Source organism: Centruroides sculpturatus, unplaced genomic scaffold (assembly GCF_000671375.1).
Source record: "Centruroides sculpturatus isolate CEXI.00-Female unplaced genomic scaffold, Cexi_2.0 scaffold21, whole genome shotgun sequence".
Lineage (NCBI taxonomy): Eukaryota > Metazoa > Arthropoda > Arachnida > Scorpiones > Buthidae > Centruroides > Centruroides sculpturatus.
In genome coordinates, this window is record NW_019384490.1 from 251,707 (window position 1) to 271,956 (window position 20,250).

Sequence of the window (20,250 nt, forward strand, 5' to 3'; positions counted from 1 at the left end):
TATTTCAATGAGTCCATCATTATAAACTGCTTGAGATCATTTGGACATCATTTTGAGTCATCAAATCAAGTAAAAGCAGCATCACAGAAGACATTATAGATAGTTGCAGAAGATGGCTTACAGCAATGTTTCCAGAAGCTATATGAATGCTGGAAAAAGTGTATCGTCACCCAAAGGGATTAGTGATCGAAGATGGTTGTTCATCTTCAATGTTTTAAACTATTCATTGTCTTGAATAGTTTAAAACATTGTCCCCAAACTTTTGGATCTACCATGTATAAATATATTAATTTTCTTAAACATTTAAATAACAGATTAATTTTAAATGCATTATATTTAATCAGCTTCTCAGATTGTCGCTAGAATGATTTCTATATTTGATACTATATAATATTTTGTCCATTTTATATTCAAAACAGAGAAAATGACTTCCTGCAAGAAAAATACTATTCAAATATATGGATGCAATTGCTAAGATTAAAAAAGAAACCATTTGTTTTAAATATTTATTATTTAATATAAAATATAAAAATCCTTTAAACAATGATTAAAAAATTAAAATGAGTTATTGATTTTAAGTGAATATCAAAGCTTTAATGAAGTAACAGATAATGAACAAGGCATCACCAATTAAGTTCACTTCAAAAGTGAACAGCAGTGAAATGACTTGTTTGGTAGATCTGATTCAACAATCCAATGTCAAACTGTGAATGCTGAATTCAGTGATTACTAGAAACTACTAAAATGGAAGCATTGAATAGGAGTAAAACCAAACTTCTTCAGTTATATTTGAATTGATTAATATAATTAATGATTCAAGAATTTACATTATAAACAGGAATATTATCATCTATTGATTGCAATTTAGAAATAACTTTAATCCAGTTTACATATACATGAATAAACCTTAACTTAAAATAGAACTTCTAACTTTGTTTAACATGAGAATGCAATCCAGCCTTATTATCAGAACTGCAATCCAAAGTTCTTCCAAAATATATTAATTTTAAATAGTATATAATCACAAAGATCATTTAAATTTAACCTAGACATTAAATCTAGCCCAGAAATTTTTGATATAACATTTTTTCTTTTAAAATTACAGATTCAATATATATATTTTTTAATTAACATAAAATATTCTAAGAAGAATAAAATAAATGTTATTTAAAATATGTACTTTGATTTCATTTACAATTAAATAAAAATATGTATTTATACCTAAAACCTGCATTAGTTAATCACTATAATGCTAAATAATAAAATATTACATTTATTAAGCTTATTCAATAAAAGCTAACATACCTGATGGTTGAGGCAACTGAAATCCAGGAATTTGGAAGAGAGATCCAGTACTAGCTTGGCTTGGTTTTAATTCTATAAATCCACAAATTGTAAGTGAAGCTATTAAAAGGACTAAATTTCTTAATGCTTCACAAGCCTCTTGTGATGTATCTTGCTCCATTCTATTGTTTATAATTATATTTTATTAAAACAATCACTACAAAATATTTAAAATTAAAAAATCTACCTCAAAAGAAATTCTGAAAGAAAAATATATCCTTGGCAAGAACGAAAATCATCCAATAGAGATTGTGAAACTTCACTTGAATCTTTCAAAAAACAGAAGACTGTAACAAACATTTCCACAATTTCTAAAGGAGATAATTCTTGAACTCTCTGCATATTCTCCACACATAATGAAACACATTCTTTATCTAAAAAGTGAATATTTTAATTATTAATTAAATAAATAATTAAAAAAAATTGTTTTTTTTATTTACATATCTTTCTTAATATTTTCTTATCAAGAAAGAATTATAAATCAACATTATGTGTTCTATTTTATCTATAATTTTCATGCTTATCTATTACTATAATCATTAAATACACTTTTTATTCAGTTCCATTAAAATTTTCTTTCTAATTTTTTAATTTAAAAATTGTGTAAAAGTTCTATTTTTCTCTTAAACATGGCAAAATATAAAAAATAAATAGTTGTTAACTTAAATAATTCATTTATGATGTTCTTATACTAATTAAAACACTCAGTACAATTCAACATAAGCTTAATTCTAAAGTATACTTTACTCTTAATTAAAATTTCACTGATTTTATTGACAGAATATAAAAAAAAAAAATTAATTTTAAACACAATCCTGTATGAAATATGACAAAATAAAAATTTAAAGAAAAACTTAGATGTGATAAATAAAATTTCTAAACAAAACAAATGATTATGTTGAAGATTTCAATGGTTAGAAAGTTAAAGAGATATGCAAATAATATACAGTACTAATTTACACTACCATAAAAATTAGCATATCAAGAAGGAATTGTTGTATTGCTGCAAAACTTGGCATGCAAATAAGTCTCAAGCAGATATGGAAATAATAAGAGTTACAGCATGATAGCTCATTGCATAATGCCAGAAGAGAGCATTCCCCCTTTGTCCTATAAAAAAAACCCCCCTTGTCCTATAAAAAAAAAAAACACACAAAGGAATCCTGTTGCAGAGGGATGTCATCTCACCAAACAGCCTGCCACAAAGACTGTTCTGATAGCACTATTAGGAGGTGTTGGGACAAGTGGACAAGAGAGAGCTCACACACATGGCATCCAGGTTCAGAATGCCCTTGATAGACCACTGGCAGAGAGGATTGCCTAGTCCTCTGACAAGCATGCACACAGTCAACCATATTGTTGTCTGCCATCCAGACACAGGTGGCACCATCATTACAGGCCCTTGTATCTGTCCATACCATTTTGAGGTGCCTGGGAGAGGATCATTTGATATTGCAGTGGCCATTAAGTGTGCTGCCATTGATAGCCATCAACCACTGCCTCCATTTGGAGTGATGTTGCTCCTGTCAGGATTGGACCACAACAGAATGGAACTGGGTCATCTATAGCAATGAATCCAAATTCAGTTTGGGCACTGACAATGGCCATGTTTGTGTCTGGAAGCCCTATGGTGAATGCTTCAATTCTGCATACAATTTGGAGTGGCACACTGCCCTCACAGTTGTTGTGATGATCTGAGGTGTCATCACATATGATAGCCAGTCACCTCTAATAGTGATCCAAGGGACCATGACAACCCAGAGGTATGTTAATGACATCCTGCAGCCATATGTGTTGCCTTTCATAGTAGGGCTCCAAAGAGCCATTTTCCAACAGGACAATGCTTGAGCACATACTGTAAGGGTGTCACAGGAGTGCATTTGCCACATTGCAACACTTCCCTGACTTGCACAGTTCCCTAATTTGTCACCAATTGAGCATGTCTGGGATCACCTGGAATGCCAAGTTGGACAGCCTAGGAGTTTGGATGAACTAGAGCAGTGTTTTTCAACCTGTGGGTTGCGGGTAAAAGAAAAAGAGAAGTGCTTGTAGGTCCTACACTACATTAAAAAAACTACAATTTCAGCGAGAAATTCAGTGTTTATTATACAGTACAGTTGGTTTTTTGATTGACATTTAGGTCCGAATGATGGGTGTCGCCTGGGAGGGGCCTGGGTGGGTACGGCCCAGCCCAGAAAATGATTGCTGAAAAAGTGTTGAGCTGACATGTAAAAAGAAATAATAAGTAGAAAAGTAGAAGTGAAAAACTCTCATCCTAAAAAAAAAGGTAACATACTATACGTGTCTTAAGTTATTGTCGATTCTCCTTAAATTCTCATTTTAGTCAACAGTAATTTCTCTCAACTGAAAGAAAATTAAATACATAATTTTTTAAATCACTGATATAGTTTTAATATGGCCCTAGGGGGTCGCCTGAATTTTTTAACTTGTAAAGGGGTCACGTATTCAAAAAGGTTAAAAAACACTGAACTAGAGAACCAATAGCAGTAACTGTGTACTGAAATGTTGCAGGACACCATACATGTGCATAATGGTGTCCTGTCCACCCATATCATATCATGCATTCATGTTAGCAGTGACCCAACAGGGTGCTTCTGATACTTCTGAGAAAAGAGATTAGAGAGCTGTCCGTCTTTTAAGCGACATACTTAGCCCTTGGAAGTAGGAAAGAAGAGAAAGCATGAGATGTGAAGTGTGAAAAGAAAGAAAGATAGGATAGTGTGAAAGAAGGCATGGGACTCGTGGCGTCTGCATCGGCATTTTTTGAACAAAATAATACAATATATACAATTATAATACAGCTGGAGTCTTTCCAGAGTTTAAGTCCCGACAATGTTTACAATAACTTATATTATGTAAGAAATTAGAATTGCTGATTACATAAGCCCTTGAGGGTTAACAATAATAATTGGAGCAGCGCGGGAATGGGACTATCAATGGTAGTCCTTTCTGCTCCAAATCAAGTGAATGTGGCAAGCATGGCAAGTTGGACTGGTACTTACAGTCTCAACTGCCAAGCAAGGAAAAGAGTATAATTTCAAAGTTTCTTCTCGAAGGATTATTACAATGGTGGGAGACCTTGTAGAATAATTTTAAACCAGTTGGTTAAATTGAAATAATAAAAATATTTACAAGTGACTCATTGCCTTGTTTTGCGTGACCATATACTTCCATGTAGTTTTGTTTCAACGTCCGCTTTCACGCAGAAGTCTCACTCTCTACTCCCCTTTCTTCACCTGTTGTAGTCTGAATTCCTGTATCACTTTCATCATCCTCCCTTCTGATGATGTCTTCCTCTTCTTCCGAGTTGTCAGTCATGTGTTCTTTGTTGTCACTATTTTGTCTGTCATCCTTTTGATGTTTGTTTTTGTGGTTAATTTCAATAAGCACCTTAGTGTCGTTTATATATTTTTCCAAAGCTTTAAACAGGTTTTTATCTGTTACTAGATCAGTGTCTCTCGGGGGCCAATTATGGCCTGCACGTAAGCATTTTTCTATAAAGGTCTCTCGTTGATTATTAAATTTGGTGCATTCCATTAAATAATGGTGAGCGTTGTCTTCTTTAGTGGTATCAATGTCGCAATAGGGATTATCTATTTTCTTGAATCTATGTAAATATGCTTTAAAGTTACCATGATTTGTTATACATTGTGTGATCCCAAATGAGAGATTAAAAACTTTGTTTTGTAATCTGTCTTTTATGTTAGGGAAGTACTTGAAACAATTGCGGCCAGTTGTAGATGTTGTCCATTCCTGTTGCCATATTTTTTCCGTTATATTCTTAATTTGTTTTTTAATTTCCTTTATTGGAATCCTTGTATAGATCCTATTTATGTCAGTTCTTGTCGCTCTTTTGGCTAATTCATCCGCCATCTCATTTCCTTTATGGCCTTGATGGCCTGGAATCCAGCTGAAAGTGATGTTCCGGATTCTTTGTATTTTTTCAGATATCTGTATCAATTCATTTGTTAATTTAGTTTTCCTGTTTTTTGTTTTAAGAATTGACAGAGCCGTTTGGCTATCCGTATGAATGTTTAATTCACCTCTATAATGATTTTTATTTTTGTAAATGTGATCCAGAGCTTTATATATGGCAAATGTCTCAGCTTGCACAGTTGTACAGTAATCCGCTATTTTGAATGAACCTTGATACATTGTATTTCCATTTTTTCCTTTAATTATGATTCCACTTCCCACCCCTGTGCTAGTTCTCGATCCATCTGTGTATATGTTTATGATGTTTCTTTTGTCGGTGGCTTCTTTGTAGTTCAATTTTATTTTGTATGTCTCTTTTTCTGCTGGATTGGCAATGATTGTTGTTTTGTCTATGTCTTCCGTATCATTTTCTATAATTGTTTTGATTAGTTGTTTGTTATCGGGGAGTTGGCCTTTCTTTATTTCCGTCGTTATCTGTTCTTCTGTTTTAAACTTGTTTTTTCCTTTGATTAGGCTTCTTTCCCATATGATGTCCTTGGCAGCCAGATGTATTGGTTTTAATTTGGCCATCACCAATAGGGCGTCCGTAGGAGAAGTTCTATATGCCCTGCATATTCTAATGGCAGCTTTTCTTTGTATTGTTGTTAATTTCTTTTTATTATAGTTTTTCTCCAGTGCTTCTCCCCATACTTGTACTCCGTATAATATTCCCGGTTCAATGGCTCCTTTGTAGATGAGACGGGCATTCTTTGGGCCCAGACCCCAGGTGTTTCTGCTGATGTGTTCAATCAGATTCGTTCTTTCTATCATTTTACCATATACTTCGTGTACATGCGTCTTCCAGTTTAAATTCCTGTCAAAAAAGATTCCTAGATATTTTAACGTTTGGACATTTTTTATGTTTTTGCCTCCTATTTTCACTGCTATTGGTTTTTTTAATTGGTTTCCTTTGTCCTTCCTTGTGCATACTAAAGCTTCACATTTGAAGTGATTAATTGGTTGCTTGTAATTAATGCTCCATTGATTGATTATCTCTAATATTTTGTTGGATTCGTCTCTTAGCTTGTCACAGTTTTTGTTTGCTATCATTACCAGCGCGTCATCTGCGAATGCTTGTGTGTGTGTATCTTCTGTGTCTGGGATTTTGTTCAACAGCCCATCGAATGCCAGATTCCAAAGGCCTGGCCCACTTCTTGAGCCTTGTGGGCATCCTCTTGTGATGTTCTTTTTAATCGTTATGTTGTTTGAGTGGAAGCCAGCTTGTCTATTGTCAAGATAGTTTTTCAATATGTTTTTAAGGTTTTGTGGACATTTAATTTCATTTAACCTCTCCATTATTCCTGGCCACCACATGTAGTCAAACGCCTTCCTAAAGTCAATTTTTATCAGGATTGCGTGTTTACCTTTTTTCCATGCACTGGTAATGAATTCTTTAGCTGTTAGTGCCGCGTCAATTGTCGACTTCCCTTGTCTGAATCCGTATTGGTTTTTGTTCATTTGTCCATTCTTGTATTGGTGCCAATTTATCCGGTTAATAATCAGCCCATCTAAGATTTTTCCCATAACCGGGAGAAGGCTGATTGGCCTAAAATCTTCCGGTTTTTCTGGGTTTTCTTTCTTTGGAATTAGTTTGATGTTGGCTTGTTTCCAAACCATTGGGAAGTGTTGAAATCTTAGACACTCGTTATATAAATGTACGAATACTATTGGCATGTGTTCGAATATGTTCTTTATCATTTCCGTCGTTATCTGGTCCATCCCTGGGCTTTTTTTGTTAGCCATAGATTTGATTGCTTTTTCAATTTCTTTAAAAGTGAAAATATTGTCATTTGTGTCTGATGATTTTATCTCTGCTTGTTTCCTAATTTCCTTGTGTATGTCTTTATCTTCTGTTAAGTCGTCATTTGGGAAGTGGAATTCAAGGATCTGTTTAATGTTATCTTCTATGTTTAAGTTTTGTATTTCATTGTTTATCATATCTGGGATGTGAGTTCTTTCTCTTTTTTTAAATACTATTCTGTATGGGGTGGCCCATGGATCTTTTTTGTTCATCTTCCCACAGTAATCTCTCCAAGCAAGGTTTCGTTGTTTGTTAATTTCTTTTTTGTATGTCTTAAGTTCGGTATTGTAGTCTTTTTTGGCTTCCCTTATATCATTGTCATTTGTTAGTCTTCTAATTCTTTTTCTTAATCTTCTAATTTCCCTTTTCCTCCTCGTTAATTCTGCCGTCCACCATTTTGTAGTGTTTTTTGAAGTCGTTTTAATTTTTGTTGTCTCATCCCCAGTTTCCTTTATTATTTTTGTTAAGTAGTCCACGTATTGGTCGAGTTCTTGTATGTTGTTTATTTTGTGGGAATGATAGTCCCTCCACTTTTTGGCAAACTTCTCTTGAAACAAGTCCCAATTAATATTTTTGTAAATGATATTCCTTTTTTTGGTAATTTGTTGGTTTAATGCGAGCTCCGCCAATATGTAACGGTGATCACTTGCTGATGTTTTCAATAGTGTCTCACAGTTTCTGATTTTGTGGCTTAGGTTGTTTGTATTTATAAATATGTCCGTCCACCCTTCCGCGAATCCAGTATAAAAAGTTGGTTCAGTTGACATGTTAGATGAAACCATGTCTAGCTCATCCATCATGTAATTAATCAATCGTCCTCTTTCGTCCTCCTTTGGGTGATACCATGTTGGCGATTTTGCGTTTGCATCCCCAGTGATGATTATTTCATTTTCTCTAAAATTCCTTACTATGTTCTCTAATTCTTTTATACATTCCCTATCATCTGAGTAGGGTGACAGGTATATGCTTATTAATATAATTGGCTTTTCTTGTTTAATAATAACAGTTGTTATTATGTCATTACTGTATTTAGGAATGAGTGCTACGTCGACATCTTCTTTTCTAATTATTATTCCACTTTTTGGTTTTTTATTTCTACTGTTTGATATCACTCTCCAGTTGCTAAATCGCACTATTTTATTTTTGATGGTATAGGGTTCTTGTATTGTTATTATGTTTACGTCGAGATCATTTGCCGTTTTTATAACTGCCGAACTTGCCGCCTTGCTTTTTTGAGCATTAATCTGTAGAATCTTAATTTTTATTTCCTTGTTTGCTGTCTGTGTTATTGTTAGTTTCCTATTTTGATTGCTAGTATTCCTACAGTCCATAGTCAGTGCGTCGAATAGCTGCTTCCTTGATTCGTTTGGTAATGGGGCAATTTGGATTAAGTGCCCCATGATTTGTTGGGCTTCTCTTATTGTTTGGTTTTTGTTTGTTATCATTATGACAATTGATACAGCAAGGGGGTTCTTTTGTTCTGTCGCAATCGGCAAACCTGTGGTCCTTGCCACAATGACTACAATGTTGCTTGTTTACACACGTTTTAGCCATGTGCCCCGTGCCGCAGCATCTATAGCATCTTATCAATGGTACGAAGTCATCGACCTTTATTGATGCCCATTCCATTGATATGTATTTTTCTCTTATTAATATGTTCCTTATTTGCGGAGAGACAGACAACACAACATGCCTGTAATTTTCTATTTGTCTTCCTCTTGATATAATGGTGCTGATCCTACATTCTGTCTCAAATGTCTCTCTTCCTATCTCATTCCATATGTTATTTTGGTCATAAATGTACGTTAATATTTTATCCTCTTGTATTGTCTTTGGAACATTTAAAAAGATTACTCGGGGTCTACGCCCTTCTGATCTTTTGCATTTAATTTTGTTTTGCATTTCTGGTATGTCGTTTATTGCTTTTTCCAATACCTCACTTTGTTCTCTATTTCCGACTCTGATACATATTCCGTTGTCTTTAACTTCTCTGACCGCTGTTATTTTTATTTTTAGTTTATGGGGTTTTATCTTGCTCTTTAGTTCTTCTGATATTTCTTTCATGTTAATGATTTCCTCATGTTCTTGTTCTTTCGGGTATATGAGCACCGCATGTGAACCACCCGTTCCTTCAGTGTTTAATTTCTGATCGATTGATTTTATTATTTTCTTTGTCGTTTCGCTAGGTTTAATATTTCTCTTAGTGATTTCACTATATGTGGGTTGGGTTACAATTTGCTGTGGTGTTTTATTCTTTCTAACTTCCTTCACAATTGCATTCATTTCATGCAGATATCCAAATAACTTGGCCACTCCTTCCCTAATTTTGATCCTCTCTTTTTGTTTAATGTTAGAACTTGTATTTTCTGGACAGAGTTTCAGTATCATTCCAAGACCCAACAGGGTAGTAGAACCTCCTACTCATTTGTAGTTTTTCATACAAGAAATGATACTTTTGCTTTCATTTTGTAATCTTTTAGTTATATCACTATTACAGTCACCCATGTAAAATTTCATTTGATTCCCAACAACTCCTTGGTAAGCTAATTTTTATGACAATGAGAGTATAAATTTCTATAAGAAAAAGTTCATAGTACAGTAGAAGTTGTTAATCTGGCATCTACAAGATTAGTGTTATCAGATCAAAAATACTAGATTACAAGATATATTTGTATTTGTATAAAATTTGATGCAATCCATGTGCTATCCAAACATTGCAGACATTGTTTACATTTTTTGTATTGACTTGGCCAAAAAGTTCATTTAGTTTTTATATAAATATAAAAAAAACCTTTTTTATTTCCACCAATAACTTTGTTAAACAACATATTCACTATATTGTTCCACTATTTTCTGTCTTTTTTTCAGACAACTTTGTAATTCCATCTTGCCAAAACTTTTTTCTTTTTGAGCAAAAAACTATTCCAGGTGACTTTTAGTCTTCCAGAAAATTGAAATTTTTTTCCATTAAGAGATTAATTTTTTCCATATTTTTCCAATTTGCTCTTTGCAAAATAAATAAAAATCTGAAGAAGCAATGTCTGGTGAATACAGTGTATGAATCAAAACTTCCCAGCAAAGCTGTAACAGTTTTTGCTTGGTCATCAAAGAAACATGCAGTCCTGATAGAAGATTATGCATTTTCTATTGATTAATTCTGGAACTTTTGTCAAGAGCTGCTTTCAGTTGGTCTAATTGGAAGCAATACTTATCAGAATTAATTGCTTGGTTTTCTGGAAGAAGTTCATAATAGAGGATTCCCAATCCCACCATATACACAACGTTACCTTCTTCGTATGAAGACCAGTCTTTGGTGTGGTTGGTGGCAGTTCATTTCTCTTGCCTCATGATCATTTGCCCACATTATTGCAAAGTATCCACTTTTCATCACTCATCACAATTCATTTTAAAAAATAAATCATTTTTGTTACATTTAAGTAGAGAACCTCATGCAAAAATGTGGTCAAGAAAATTTTTTCACTTAACTTATATGGAACCCAAGCATCAAAGTGATTAACATAATCAAACTGGTGCAATGATTTACAACACTTGATTTGGATATTTTGAATATGTTGTCTATCAGCTGTATGGTATAACATTAATTGTTCTCAACTAATGCCTTGATTTGATTGCTATCAACTTCAACTTCCAACCATGGAGCATAATCCAGTGAGAAATCTCCAGTAAAAAATTTCGCAAACAACTTTTGACACATTCAATCAGTCACAGCATTTTCTCCATACTGCATAAATCTTTTGCACTTTAGTTGCATTTTTACCTTTCTTGAAATAATAAAGCATAATATGCTGAAAATGTTATTTTTCTTCTTCCATCTTCAATATTAAAATTCCCACACAAAAATTCATCAATTTTGATTAAGTTTTTTAAATGCAAACTGATATGACAGCTCTCACAATATACCATTTTTGTCAATATCTCTGCTCCACAATACACTGCACAGGTCTCTCACAATATAATCTAATAAAACTGATTCGAATGAAGTTAAAGACAAGTAAGTGGTAGTAGCACCATCTTACAGAAAGAACTAAAAAAATATTTTGGATATAATGATTTGAGAATTAATTATTATTAAAATAATTTCAATAATAATTAATAACAACTTTATGAAAGAAAATTATTTTTACAATAAAAAATATTTGTTACATTATAAAAATGTATATAAACACCTGAAAGCCCAATAATTATATTAAAGCCAAATAATTATGAGATTAAATTAGGCTACATTACTGTTTCTAATAATTATTAAATACCGTGTAATTTGGCATAGAGGTAAGTGTTAGGCACCATCTTGTTTTTAATTTAATAATTATGAGTAAATTAATATTTAATAACTAGTATGGTTATATTTAAATTAAATCTATCTGGAAGTGAGGGATCAAATAAAGGTCTAGGTAGCATAACTAGCAACACATCTGCATGGTAGATGGCAGTTGTGGGTTCAAGTTCCACTCTCACCCAATTCTTTTCTTCCAGAATTTTCTAAATTCAATTATAATTATTGAATTTTAATAAGAAATGGCATCTAATACCTACCTCTAGTGCCAAATTATGCAGTATTTAATAATTATTAGTAGTGGTAATGCAGCCTGATTTAATCTAATAATCATTTGGTTTTATTATAAAAGTGTTTTGTGACATCTTCATATTGAAGTAACACTGATAGTGCCAAATGATCTTCTNGAATGCACCGTTAGTGTCAACAGAAGTCAATCACGTGACTCCTTTCCCATGAAGAATGTATAAAAGCCCGAGCCCCTGGAAGCTCAGAGCAACCAAAGGAAGTTATACTTGTTAATGTGTGCATCTTGTCTCCATACACCAGACATAGCGACCGAAAAGGCATCGCCATACGACAGACCACAACTTTGAACTTCCAACACCACATTCTACAGTTCCTGTGCCAACTACGATTTCGATGGCCCATTCAATGAATGCATATTAGTCATATCCTCGTAGAGGTATTTGTATTTTAGAGCTTTGTGAACTCTCTCTCTCGAAATAGCCGGTAAAGCTGTTAAGAGCAGCTATTTGTATAGTTAACTCATATTTAACCGCATTTAACCTATATATATTGTTATTGTCTTATGTAATCTAGCTTAGTCATTCAATAAATATTTTGTTATTGTTATAACCTGTCATCTATCGTTGTACAGTACCTGCCGACTTACCGATGTTCTCCCCACTCGATTTGCCCTCCTAAGCCATCCGACAATCTGAGATCAGGTTTTACCAACCTGTTGCAGTGTAAGTGGTCAAGAGATATTAACCCTTAGCCCCCTGCTTATCTCACATATATATACACACATATATATATATATATATATTTAAATTATAGATTTATTCCAACTCAATATTAAAAACTAAACAAAATATTTTACAAGCCTAATATTTACATTTTTTAATCTGTTATCATAAATAAAATGGAATCTTACTGTGTATGTAGCTCACAACTGGTTGGGTGAGACCATGACGAGACAATGTCATCAAAACTTCTGCAGCACTTTTTCTCCATACAGTATTATGACTCGGACACCAACTAGTTATAGCACTGAACAACAAAGTTAAATCATCTTTACGAGCTAATTCCTCAGCAGGACATGAATGACTGCAGAGACGAACCAATACCTACAGCACAGTTTAAAAATAAATAAATAATGTAATTACATCATATAAGAACTAGAGAATAAAATAATAATAAAAAATTAATTAGAATCTTTAAGGTTATGCAGATTGAGTAAATTATATACATAAAACTGCTGATGGAAGAGGAAAAAAAACATGAAACATCTGTATTCCAATATGGAGCAACATTATGCTTAATAGTTACGTAAGCTCCACATTTTTGCAAAGGATGCCATTACTACAAGATGATATAGGGGCAAGATTTTGGAACCGCAAGATGCTGTAGGTGCATATTGATGATAATGCACACACAGAGCTGCACTCATCAACGACTTACTTGATAGTAAAGATATTTGCCATGTGGAATGGCCAGCAAGGTCTCTGGATCTAAATCAATAGAGTATATGTAAGATGTTATAGGAAAAGTAGCATCTCATCAGCCTCCACCAGGAACATTCCAAAAGCTTTAACATGCTCTTGTTCAAAAATAAACTTTGCTCCTGAAAGAGCTAATAAACATCCTAATCAACATGAGCAACTGCAGTAAATGATGGAGCAACTTGTGTGCATGCAGGAGGTAACCATATGCCATATTAATTACTATTTGTGCAAAAAAGATTTATGACAATGCTTAGTACTTTTTCTTATTGTTGTAGATTTAATGTAACTTTAGATTAAATTTTTGCTTTTCAATTGTTTCAATGCATAAAATATACAACATTCTGCTTTTATGTTAAGTTCATGCTATTCTGATGAATAGTTCCTGTGATAGAGACCAAATTAATAGTTATGCTTATTTTTTGGACATGAGTATATACAGAGTTTTCACTATATAAAAATAAAAGTTGTACTATTAATTGATTGCTTCTGTTACCAGTTTCTGTGGATTTTTTTTAAGCCTAAAATGTTTTGCTTTTTTTAGTAACTTACATCATACAAGGCACTCTTAGAAACTCTTAAAAACTAAAGAAAGTGTTGTTCAAAATATTAATATGATGCAACAATATAATGTTATATAAAGCATTTCCTGCAGTTGCCAACCGAATTATCAATACATAGGTGAAACCAGAAGAGCTCTAAAAATCAGACTAAGAGAACATTTACATGCTATAAAATATACTTATACTAATTCAACAGTAGCCATACATTGTAATGGGAAGATTGCAAAATCTCACTTGATGATGTTAAAAATTCTAAAAGGAAATTATAAAAAAGAAATTATATGAACATTTAGAAATTATTAAAATAAATGAATATAAAATGAACTTAATTAATTAAATGATGGTCTAACTCAGGGGTGGCCAACAGTTTTTGCCCACAGGCCGAATTGGAAAGAAAACTTTTTCACAGGCTGAACCAGAGGCTGCCCTAGGAAGATTTTTAGTTGGTGCAAGATCTCATTGTGGTGTCACTCCATAGAGACTAAATTGTACATAGAGATTATAGATACGTTTTTCACATTATCATGCTTTATCAACGTTCTATGCTGTACTTAAGAGATTTGTAATGGAGGGTTAACTCTAACTGGACAGCGAGTTGTTTGCCTTCTTTTTTTTTTTAGGTATTAGAATTTTTCATCAAGCTATTTAAACTTGAGTAGCTAATATTGAAAGATTAATCGTGGGCCACATAAATCCATTACATGGGCTACATCCGGCCCAAGGGCCGTATGTTGGCCATGCTTGGTCTAACTATTAGTGAGATCTGGATGTATTTTTGTTGTATTTTTGTCAATTTATGTTGACTTTCACGCAGCGTAATTTGTACAATTTTATAATGGTTTTAAGAGCTTTTAATTTCAACTTTTTAGAATAAAAGTTTTCAAACCCAATTTTTTAATTGTTTATTAGCTTTTATTCAAAAATTTGTTTCTTTTTTTTTAATTTGTTTTAAATCTTACCAATTTGTAATTTTACCTATCTACAAGTAGTAGCAATTTAAATTATTTTTTTTAATTAATTTAAAAAAAATTTTTTTATTTAATTTTTTTTACTTACCTACTTCAATTTTATTTTATACAGCATCTTTTTTTAAACAAATTTTTATAACATATCCAGTTAATTGTTCAATTTTTACTTTCAATTTGTATTCAATAATCAGCTAATGTAAGATGAAAATATTTTTTTGTAAATATTATCTGTAAACACATATGGGTGATGTAATTTATAACTATTATTCATTTTGATAAGATCTGTATAAAAAATAATGACTGAAGAAAAATCATTAAGACCCAAAATGCATATCCACATCCAATAATAAAGTCCATATCAATAAGAGTTCCTTGTGTGATATGTTATTGAGAAAAGCCAAAAATTTTAGGCTTAAAAAAAATTGTAATTTTTTAAAGCCTAGTATGATCAAATGATAATAGCCAGCATAATAAAAGTAACATAAAATTTTAAAGGTTAATATTTATTTCAAAAAAATTCAATATTATTCTTCATCCATTTCATTACTTCTATTTAATTTCAGAATTTAACTAGTCTAATTTGGTAAGCAGAGATATTAAAATGTTACTATAAATAATAACTAAAATGTATGACTAATTTTTGTTAACTTTAAAAAAGATTTAGATGTTTACAAAGTTTCTTCAGCAATGAGGATTGCCTAATTATATATGAGCTTATTGCAAGTAACAACATGCATACTCCAAAGGCCTTGCACAACTACAACATAAAACTTATCTAACCCATAGTGGTACTTATGAGGTTTTCATATGTCAGCAACAATGTATCACTTAAACATCAATACATTTATGAATGATCATTGATTATAGATTCTATACAATCAGTTACAAGTAAAAATACCAATTTTAGGAAATAAATATTTTTACATCAATAAATGGCCAATTGGTAGTTTGAGATAATTATTTAAATATTAGTTCATTGACAATATGATACTGGTGTAAAAATATAAATTTACATTATTATATGAAGAGATTATAAACATTTCTTTATGAATTTTCATATACATTCATATCAGAAAAGAACATTTGTCAGATTATGTAACAGAATTAAACTGTAGAACATGTGTCATTTTTCATAGAAACTAGCCGCTGTAGTTAATTTGCTGAATTAATCAATGCACCTTTAATTAACAGGGAATGAAGTTGAAAAAATACTACTTATTTTTGACCTGGTTAATGAATCATCTTCAGACATGGACAGATGAAAGCAGAACACCAGTGTCAGTTAGGAAAAAAGATGTTGTGTATCTGAAGATGGCCATTTAAATGTGTCAAAAACATTAGCATGCTTTCAACTTCACCTACTGTTAAAGGTGTATTGATTAATTTTATATACTATTTTTCTATTATAATATACTTGTTTTCAGTTTATAAAATTTATATCTAATAATATTTATATACTAAGTTACAAATTTTACCTGAACAAATACTTTTTGTAATAAAATACGTCTCTCTTTAGGAGTAAATTCACAATCTGGAGCAAGATCATCAGCATTTTCTAATTCTGGTAAATCAAAAAATAAATACAGGCACTTGACTAGTGTTGAAGGTAATGAGGCAGATGTCATAACTTCTACCAATGAGCTATCACCAGCAGCTAGTAGATTGATAGTAGTCAATAACATCCATCCATTGCTCTGCTCTTCTGTACTTTCTATTTCCAAAAATTTTGCAATTGCACAACTTGCCGCTTCTAGAAGAAAATATTTAAAGAAATGTTGCATTTTATAACAGAAAGACAAATTTTAGAACAAAATTATTATAGTTTACCAGAAGTGTTATTCACAAATGAGCAATATAAAAAGTAATACAACAAAAAACCTTTAAATGCACATATAAGGTAATATAAGACTGTTTGTAAGTTTTGCAGAAAAATGAGTAATAGAAATTTGATGCAATGCATTAACAAATTCTGTAAAAATTGGCAAAAATGTTACTAAATAGTTACAGCTGTTGAGTGTCATATGGTAAAGATGCTAAAAAAATGTCATATATATTTGAGTGGCATAAGAGGTTCAAAGAAGGGTGAAAAGATTTGAACAATGATGCCAAAAACAGACAGCAAAAAATACAAACAACAAACATAAATGTGAACAGAATGAGGGCTTTGATGCAATCAAATAGATGATCAGATAATTAAGTATGTAATTAATGACAGAGGAATTACAGATAAATAAGGAAACAATAACACAAATTAAATAATGATAGCAAAGTTTGCACCTTGAATTTTGACAAATAAACCAAAACAGAGGCAGCTTGAATTTGCAATTAATCTTTCTGCAATGCATGTTTAGCAAGTTATTGCAGGTGACAAAACAGAGTGTTTACAGTATGACCCAGAAGCAAAAAAGCATGCAGTATAAAACACTGTGTGAGAAAAGCATGAATGTCATCATCACAGTTCAAGATCATGTTTTATATGTTTTCTGATCATAAGAAGATAGATAGTCTATCATGAATTCATTGAACAGAAACAAATGGTCAATAAAAAATGCTATTTTGAAGTTGCTGAAAAAATTACAAGATTTTATTCAAAGAAAAAGATCTACACTGTAGCCTGACATATAAACCATCCATCATGATACTACCTCAAGCCATAATGTGGTCAGGATTTGTGACTTCCTGTCTAAGACATCAATTACCAAATTGAATCATCCACTTTATTCACTTGACTTCACCTCTTACAATTTCTGGCTCTTCCAAAACTAAAAACTGTCATAAAAGGACAAAGATTTTTAGACATTCTTGAAATCCACTTTAATGTGACAAAGAAACCTAAGAATATTCCAAAAACAGAGTTTCAGTATGTTTCAATGGCAACAGCATCTAACTAAATGCATAGCTCCTAAAAGAGATTACTTCAAAAGTAACAGTAACCACTTGTCACAGGTATGAGCATATTTTTTCTACAGGTGCATTTTGGGAATTAAATTTTCACATCTTATAACTAAAGAGAAAACTTTTGCAAAAGTTTTATCTTTTCTGTAGATAAATTGTACTGTATTGATTATATTTGTTTCATTTTTTAAAAATTATTTTTACAATAAAAAATATTTGTTACATTATAAAAATGTATATAAACACCTGAAAGCCCAATAATTATATTAAAGCCAAATAATTATGAGATTAAATTAGGCTACATTACTGTTTCTAATAATTATTAAATACCGTGTAATTTGGCATAGAGGTAAGTGTTAGGCACCATCTTGTTTTTAATTTAATAATTATGAGTAAATTAATATTTAATAACTAGTATGGTTATATTTAAATTAAATCTATCTGGAAGTGAGGGATCAAATAAAGGTCTAGGTAGCATAACTAGCAACACATCTGCATGGTAGATGGCAGTTGTGGGTTCAAGTTCCACTCTCACCCAATTCTTTTCTTCCAGAATTTTCTAAATTCAATTATAATTATTGAATTTTAATAAGAAATGGCATCTAATACCTACCTCTAGTGCCAAATTATGCAGTATTTAATAATTATTAGTAGTGGTAATGCAGCCTGATTTAATCTAATAATCATTTGGTTTTATTATAAAAGTGTTTTGTGACATCTTCATATTGAAGTAACACTGATAGTGCCAAATGATCTTCTGGATTTTATTGGGCTATATTAAAGCTACTTAATAAACAGAATCAAAGTAATTTGGCTAGATGTAGACAGTCATCACCTCTTGATAAATTTAATAATTAAAAATAAATTAATTTTAAAACTTAATTTAGACTATTCTGAAAGAAAAGAATAGCAACTGCACTACAAGCAGGACTTGAACTCAACTCCTGCTTGTAGTGCAGTTGCAAGTTAAAGTAATAAATCAAGTAAGAAATAAAAATCACCACTAAACTATTTTAATAAATTATAAAAAATTTACATTAAAATACATTTAAGATATAAGAGCAGATTTAGTATTCTGTAAATAAAATTAAATACCTGTACTCTGATTTGAAGCACGTCGTCTTATTTCAGAAACCATTAATCTTGAGACTAGTTGACAGAATGTTAAGGTATCATTGAATTTTTCCATTAGATCACTTGCAGGACAATTACCAAATACCTATGTTAAAATTACATATTGAATTTAAATATATAATTATTCATCTTTAACAATAATAATGTTTTAAATATCAGTATAAAATAATTTCATTACTTTGCAAAATAATGGTAACATATTATAAAGACGTTGCTCTTGTTCTTGTTGATTAAGAGGATGTGGAGGATGGGCTAATTCTACAAATAATTTATGAAGATGCATCAAACCTAATGCTGTATGTTGAGTATTTGGAGGAGGATCTTCACCCATTGCAGCACCACGAGAGTGTCCAACCAAAAGTCTTCTCATAATATTCATTTTTAAAACTATATAATTGTAATAAATTTATGAAATAATTTATATAATTTTTAACTAGTTTTCTCTTTATTTAATAACTTTATTTAGATAATTACTTATAAACTTATCAAAAATGGCAGAAAATTTAATTTTCATAATTAGTATAGCTTATTTTATACTTTTATGTAAAATTATCAATTTTTGAATAAAAGACATATTATAAACAAAACAAATAAGCAATGGATGTCTACTAGATACTGGTTAATTTTACAAGAAGATTAACTTGATAACCTAAAACCAGCAATATGAACATTCACTTTAAAATTTAATTTAAACTATTCCATCTTGAATAGACATTGTCAGGGTAATGTTCGAAAGTAAAACCATACATTTTGTAACAAACTGATTCAAATATGTAGCTGCTTGCTGATTGGTGGAGATGGTTCCAGTGGAAAACACATGGAAACATCAGGGTTTAACCTATCAGATGGTCAAAGTTTTCTCCATTGCATGTGGCATCATGTTGAATTTTCGTTGATGTTAAGCCTAATGAAAATTACACTTTTTTGAAAAGAATAATTGTGGCTATTGTATCATCCAAAATTATGTTTTTATTTTGCACAAACAAAATATTAGTAAATGTAATACCCAAAAAAATTATATCTCAAAAGTTAGTTTTAATATAAAAATTATAATGACTTGCAACATCTAGTTTCAAAAATGTTCCAATGCTAAAATGAGATATCTTGGGTCAACCGGTCAAAGTCAGAGATCATGACCCCGAGATATGTTGGGAATAACACAAGACAGGTTAAGGGAGGTGAAGGTGTATTTTCAATATAGTTGGGAAAGTGTCATCATTGAAGTTGATGGCCACTTTTCTCAAAGATGCATTGTATATGACCATAGGACCATGTAATAGACCATAGGACCATATAATAGACTAGGGGTGGCCAAAACGTGGCGCATGCGCCAAAGTTGGCGCATTAGACGATTACAAGTGGCGCTTCAGTCGGTTCTGAGCAACATTGCCAGATTTGGCTTCATTGCAATTACGAATATTACATAGAAAATTAACTTTTTATAGTTTGTCTTGTCAAGTTCATTTGTTGCACAGTTCGTTGCAATCAACCTGTTGACCTTTTTTATTTTTTTTGCTTGTACGATACA

General features: G+C 31.6%; 1 protein-coding gene across 3 annotated transcripts in view; it reads right to left on the reverse strand.

Annotated features, from left to right (window-relative positions):
• Nucleotides 1–20,250, reverse strand: part of LOC111621744 (WD repeat and FYVE domain-containing protein 3-like) — a 169,344-nt gene that overhangs the window by 112,795 nt on the left and 36,299 nt on the right. For all 3 annotated transcript variants that reach the window (XM_023363972.1, XM_023363971.1, XM_023363973.1), the window contains 6 exons: nucleotides 18,901–19,109; nucleotides 18,684–18,807; nucleotides 16,169–16,443; nucleotides 12,595–12,787; nucleotides 1,532–1,718; nucleotides 1,306–1,466 (listed from right to left, as the gene is read on the reverse strand). In XM_023363972.1, the coding sequence (XP_023219740.1) occupies nucleotides 1,306–1,466; nucleotides 1,532–1,718; nucleotides 12,595–12,787; nucleotides 16,169–16,443; nucleotides 18,684–18,807; nucleotides 18,901–19,101 (1,141 nt within the window). In that variant the 5' untranslated portion in view covers nucleotides 19,102–19,109. The remainder of the gene's footprint in view (nucleotides 1–1,305; nucleotides 1,467–1,531; nucleotides 1,719–12,594; nucleotides 12,788–16,168; nucleotides 16,444–18,683; nucleotides 18,808–18,900; nucleotides 19,110–20,250) is intronic.